This window comes from Artemia sp. Qi Xiang Cuo, chromosome 13 (assembly GCF_049724085.1).
Source record: "Artemia sp. Qi Xiang Cuo chromosome 13, ASM4972408v1, whole genome shotgun sequence".
In the NCBI taxonomy this organism is placed as follows: Eukaryota; Metazoa; Arthropoda; class Branchiopoda; order Anostraca; family Artemiidae; genus Artemia; species Artemia sp. Qi Xiang Cuo.
This window is the reverse complement of record NC_142806.1, coordinates 14,022,052-14,028,253: the sequence shown is the minus strand read 5'-3', so window position 1 is coordinate 14,028,253 and position 6,202 is coordinate 14,022,052. Positions and strand designations below refer to the sequence as shown.

At 42.0% G+C, this 6,202-nt stretch overlaps 1 protein-coding gene across 1 annotated transcript; it reads left to right on the top strand.

The window, feature by feature from the left end:
- Positions 1-5,408: 5,408 nt before the first annotated feature.
- Positions 5,409-5,846, top strand: LOC148944989 (uncharacterized). Its single transcript, XM_089098917.1, has one exon. It carries the CDS (start codon positions 5,409-5,411, stop codon positions 5,844-5,846), a length of 438 nt encoding a protein of 145 aa, XP_088955043.1.
- The last annotated feature ends 356 nt before the right edge of the window (positions 5,847-6,202 follow it).

Here is a 6,202-nt window from a genome sequence, read left to right as displayed (position 1 = left end):
TGTGTCTGTCATATCTGTGTCTGTGTTGTCTCTAAGTGTGCGTCGTCTCTGTGTGTGTGTGTCGTTTCTGTGTGTTTGTCCTCTCTGTGTGTGTGTCGTCTCTTTGTGTGTTTCGTATCTGTGTGTGTGTTGTCTCTGTGTGTTTGTCGTCTCTGTGTGTGTGTCGTCTCTCTGTGTGTGTGGTCTCTATGTGTTTGTCGTCACTTTGTGTATGTCGTCTCTTTGCGTGTGTCGTCTCTGTGTGGATGATGTCTCTGTGTGTGTGTGTCGTCTCTATGTGTGTTTCGTATCTGTGTTTGTGACGTCTCTTTGTGTGTGTCGTCTCTATGTGTGTTTGTCATTTCTGTGTGTGTCTCGTCTCTCTCTGTGTGTTGACTAAGTGTGTGTGTATCGTCTCTGTGCACGTGTCGTCTCTATGTGTCGTTTCTGAGTGTTTGTCCTCTCTGGGTGTGATTCATCTCTTTGTGTCTGTCGTCTCTGTGTGTTTGTCCTCTCTTTGTGTGAGTAGACTCTGTGTGTGTGTGTCGTCTCTGTGCATGTGTCGTCTCTGTTGGTGTTTCGCATCTGTGTGTGTGTTGTCTCTGTGTGTTTGTCCTCTCTGTGTCTGTGTTGTCTCTATGTGTGTGTCGTTTCTGTGTGTTTGTCGTCTCTGTGTGTGTCGTCTCTATTTGTAAGTCGTTACTTTGAGTGTATCGTCTCTGTGTGTGTGTCGTCTGTGTGTGTGTGTCGTCTCTGTGTGGATGTTGTCTCTGTGTGTTTGTTGTCTCTATGTGTGTGTGTCGTCTCTATGTGTGTTTCGTATCTGTGTGTGTGACGTCTCTTTGTGTGTGTCGTCTCTATGTGTGTTTGTTATTTCTGTGTGTGTGTGTGTCTCGTCTCTCTGTATGTGTTGACTCTGTGCGTGTGTATCGTCTCTGTGCATGTGTCATCTCTATGTGTCGTTTCTGTGTGTTTGTCCTCTCTGTGCGCGATTCGTCTCTTTGTGTCTGTCGTCCCTGTGGGTTTGTCCTCTGTGTGTGAGTGGACTCTGTGTGTGTCGTCTCTGTGCATGTGTCGTCTCTCTGGGTGTTTCGTATCTGTGTTTCTGTAATCTCTGTGTCTGTGTTGTCTCTATGTGTGTGTCGTCTCTGTGTGTGAGAGTTGTTTCTGTGTGTTTGTCCTCTCTGTGCGTGTGTCGTCTCTTTGTGTGTTTCTGTGTTTGTCGTCTCTGTTTGCGTGTCGTCTCTCTATGTGTGTTGTCTCTTTGTGTTCGTCGTCTCTGTGTGTGTGTGTATCATCTCTATGTGTAAGTCGTCACTTTGAGTGTGTCATCTCTGTGTGTGTGTATGGTCTCTCTATGTTTGTCGTTTCTGTGTGATTGTCGTCTCTGTGTGTGTGTCGTCTCTATGTTTGAGTCGTCACTTTGAGTGTGTCTTCTCTGTGTGGATTTTGTCTCTGTGTGTGTCTTGTCTCTATGTGTTTGTCGTCTCTATGTGTGTTTTGTATCTGTTTGTGTGTGATGTCCCTTTGTGTGTGTCGTCTCTATGTGTGTTTGTCATTTCTTTGTGTGAGTCTCGTCTCTCTGTGTGTGCTGACTCTGTGTATGTGTATCGTGTCTGTGCTGATGTCGTCTCTATGTGTCGTTTCTGTGTGTTTGTCCTCTCTTTGTGTTATTCGTTTGTTTGTGTCTGTCGTCTCTGTGTGTTTGTCCTCTCTGTGTGTGGGTGGACTCTGTGTGTGTGTCGTATCTGTGCATGTGTCGTCTCTGTGGGTGTTTCGTATCTGAGTGTGTGTTGTCTCTGTGTGTTTGTCGTCTCTCTGTGCGTGTCGTCTCTTTATATGTTGTCGTCTCTGTGTGTGTCGTCTCTGTGTCTGTGTTGTCTCTATGTGTGTGTCGTCTCTGTGTGTGTGTGTCATTTCTGTGTGTTTGTCGTCTCTGAGTGTCTCGTCTCTATTCGTAAGTCGTCACTTTGAGTGTGTCGTCTCTGTGTGTGTGTCGTCTGTGTGTGTGTGTGTTGTCTCTGTGTGGATGTTGTCTCTGTGTGTGTGTTGTCTCTATGTGTGTGTCGTCTCTATGTGTGTTTCGTATCTGTGTTTGTGACGTCTCTTTGTGTGTGTCGTCTCTATGTGTGTTTGTCATTTCTGTGTGTGTGTGTGTCTCATCTTTCTGTGTGTGCTGACTCAGTATTTGTGTATCGTCTCTATGCATGTGTCGTCTCTATGTGTCGTTTCTGTGTGTTTGTCCTCTCTGTGTGTGATTCGTCTCTTTGTTTCTGTCGTCTCTGTGTGTTTGTCCTATCTGTGTGTGAGTGGACTCTGTGTGTGTGTCGTCTCTGTGCACGTGTCGTCTCTGTGGGTGTTTCGTATCTCTGTGTCTGTAATCTCTGTGTCTGTGTTGTCTCTATGTGTGTGTCGTCTCTGTATGTGTGTGTCGTTTCTGTTTGTTTGTCCTCTCTGTGCGTGTGTTGTCTCTTTGTTTGTTTGGTATCTGTGTGTGTGTTGTCACTGTGTGTTGGTCGTCTCTGTGTGCGTGTCGTCTCTCTATGTGTGTTGTCTCTGTGTGTTTGTCGTCTCTATGTGTGTGTCATCTCTATGTGTAAGTCGTCACTTTGAGTGTGTCGTCTCTGTGTGTGTGTTTCGTCTCTCTATGCGTGTCGTTTCTGTGTGTTTGTTCTCTGTGTGTGTGTGTCGTCTCTATGTGTAAGTCGTCACTGTGAGTGTGTTTACTCTGTGTGTGTGTGTCGTGTCTGTGTGTTTGTGTTCTCTGTGTGTGTGTGTGTGTTGTCTCTATTTGTGTGTAGTCTCTCTGTTTGTTTAGTATCTGTGTGTGTGTGACGTCTCTTTGTGTGTGTAGTCTCTATGTGTGTTTGTCATTTCTGTGTGTGTGTCTCGTCTCTCTGTGTGTGCTGACTCTGTGTGTGTGTATTGTCTCTGTGCATATATCGTCTCTATGTGTCATATCTGTGTGTGCTCCAATCTGAACACTGACTAAGACCCTAATTCTGAGCTAGTGAATTTCAACCATTCAGGCTGGTGGACTAAAATCCCAATTTTGAGCTAGTGAATTTCTACCATTCACGCTGGTGGACTAAGACCCCCATTCTGAGCTAGTGAATTTCCAACATTCAGGCTGGTGGAATGAAATCCCCAATACTGAGCTGGTGGATTTCCACCATTCAGATTGGTGGACTAAGACCCAATACTGAGCTAGTGGATTTCCACCATTCAGGCTGGTGGACTAAGACCCCAATTTTGAGCTAGTGAATTTCAACCATTCAGGCTGGTGGACTAAGGACCCCAATACTGAGCTAGTGGATTTCCACCATTCAGGCTGAAGGACTAAGACCCCAATTCTGAGCTAGTGAATTTCCACCATTCAGGCTGATGGACTGAGACCCCAATACTTAGCTAGTAGATTTCCACCATTCAGGCTGGTGGCCTAAGACCTCATTACTGAGCTAGTGGATTTCCACCTTTCAGGCTGGTAAAAGAAGATCCCAATTCTGAGCTAGTGAATTTCCACCATTCAGGCTGGTGGACTAAGACCCCAATTCTGAGCTAGTGAATTTCCACAATTCAGGCTGTTGGACTGATACCCCAATACTGAGCTAGTAGATTTCGACCATTCATGCTGGTTGACTAAGACCCCAATTCTGAGCTAGTGAATTTTCACCATTCAGGCTGGTCGACTGTGACCCCAATTCTGAGCTAGTGGATTTCAACCATTCAGGCTGGTTGACTAAGACCCCACTTCGGAGCTAGTGGATTTCAACCATTCTGGCTTGTGGACTGAGACCCCACTTCTGAGCTAGTGGATTTCAACAATTCTGGCACTTTGACTTTTCATTCCCAATTAAATTGAAAAATGATCATTTTGAACTAGAAATAAGGAGCATCGTTAAAAACTAAGACGAATGGAAATTATCCCGTATATGAGGTGAGCTACCCCCTCCGAAATACCTTGTTCTTCATGTTAGAACTTGACTTTTCATTCCCAATTAAATTAAAAAATAAGCATTTTCAACTAGAAATAAGGAGCATCGTTAAAAACTAAGACGAATGGAAATTATCCCGTATATGAGGTGAGCTACCCCCTCTGAAATACCTTGTTCTTTATTTTAGACTTTGACTTTTCATTCCCAATTAAATTAAAAAATAAGCATTTTCAACTAGAAATAAGGAGCATCGTTAAAAACTAAGACAAATGGAAATTATCCCGTATATGAAGTAAGCTACCCTTTCCAAAATACCTTGTCCTTTATGTTAGAGTTTGACTTTTCATTCCTAATTAAATTAAGAAACAAGCATTTACAACTACAAATAAGGAGCATCGTTAAAAACTAAGACGAATGGAAATTATCCCTTATATGAAGTTAGCTACCCCCTTCAAAATACCTTTTTCTTTATGTTAGAGTTTGACTTTTCATTCCAAATTAAATTAAAAAATAAGCATTTTCAACTAGAAATAAGGAGCATCGTTAAAAAAACTAAGGCGAATGGAAATTATCTTCGATTCTGAGCATTTTTGTTTTCCTCCAAAATTGACCCCCACCCCCTCCCCTTCCCTCAGAAATGGGGGAAGGAGGGGCTTCTGAGCCTTGCCCTTGAGGCAGATCCCGTTTATTTTCGATTCTGAGTATTTTCGGTTCTCCCTCTAAAATTGACCCCCCTTCCCCTGCCCTCAGAAATGGGGGAACGAAGGGCCTCTGAGCCTTCCCCTTGAGGCAGATCCTGTTTATTTTCGATTCTGAGTATTTTTGGTTTTCCCTCAAAAATTTACACATTGACAACACATTGAAGTATTTGCAAATGCTAAACCCTTTTCTTTTTTCTCCACCTTAATAGGATCAAATTTACGAATCCTACACTCAAATTCGCAAATCTCATTACCCCTTTTTAAATTTACCAGTTTTTAAGAAAAATGTGCACGCGAACTCACGATGTACATTCATTGTGCAATTAACTATAATAACAGAAAAAAACCTGTCTGTTTTAAATTATAATATTACGACCATACTCTCAAAACATGTTTTTGACTACATTATACACTGCCAAATAACCAGTCTAGTTATCTGCCTTGGAAAGGTGCCATGGAACGTAAAGTGGGCAAATAACACCGGAAGGAACGTAATTGGCTGGAATTCAATAGATACTTACTACTAACATGTCCCTTGCGCTTGACCAAACAAAAGAGGGACGATCCCCACAAGCCGTGGATTACGGAGGCAATACTAGACATGATAAAAAAAAGGAACTTGTTATATGAGCAATATCTCAATAGTCAGGATAACGCTGATTTTGCAGAGTTCAAGCGAGTGATAAACAAGGTGAACAGTATGAGAAGGCAAGCAAAGAAGAAGTATTTTGAAGAAAAGTATTCTGATAGTACGGGAGATACCAAAGCCACATAGCAGTTTATTAATGAGTTTATGGGAAATCAGAAAAGTAGTCAGTCGCCTAGCATTGATATAAACGGAAGTTATGTGAGTGATAAAAATGTAGTCGCGAATCATTTTGGCAATTTTTATTCTCGGGTTGGCTCGTCTGTTCAAGCGAGTGTAAGGTGTGACAGGGAAAATTTTCTTAGCGAGGAATTTGTGGACTCTCGTGGAGATACTGTTGAGTTCCAGTTTGAAAAGTGTACAAGTGATGAATTGAGTAAAATAGTGAATAATATAAAATCGAATTCTGCTGGGATAGATGGCGCGAATCTGAGAACTTTTAAAGCTGTGTTAATGCATATACTACCATGTATTCTCCATATTATTAATTTATCTATGGAAACAGGGACCTTACCAGAAGTGTTGAAGCAAGCTAAAATTATCCCGCTTTACAAAGGGGGTGCCAGGTCAGATGCCGGTAACTAGAGACCAATATCGTTACTGCCTTTATTGTCAAAAATTTTTGAAAAAGTGATTCATCGCCGTCTATATGATCATCTCACGAAACATAGCCTACTCAGTGATATCAATTTCGGGTTTCGAAAAGGTCATTCCACTAGTCATGCTGCTATTCATCTTGTTGATTTTGTAAATAATTGTTTAGTAAAAGGTGAAATCCCCCTAACAGTATTTTTTGATTTTAGGAAAGCATTTGACACGATAGATTTTAAAATTTTATTGCAAAGATTAGAATGCTTAGGTGTTAAAGGAGTGAGTTTGAAGTGGTTTGAAAGTTATTTGTGTGGGAGGTCTATTAAAGTGATGATTGATGATGCTTTTTC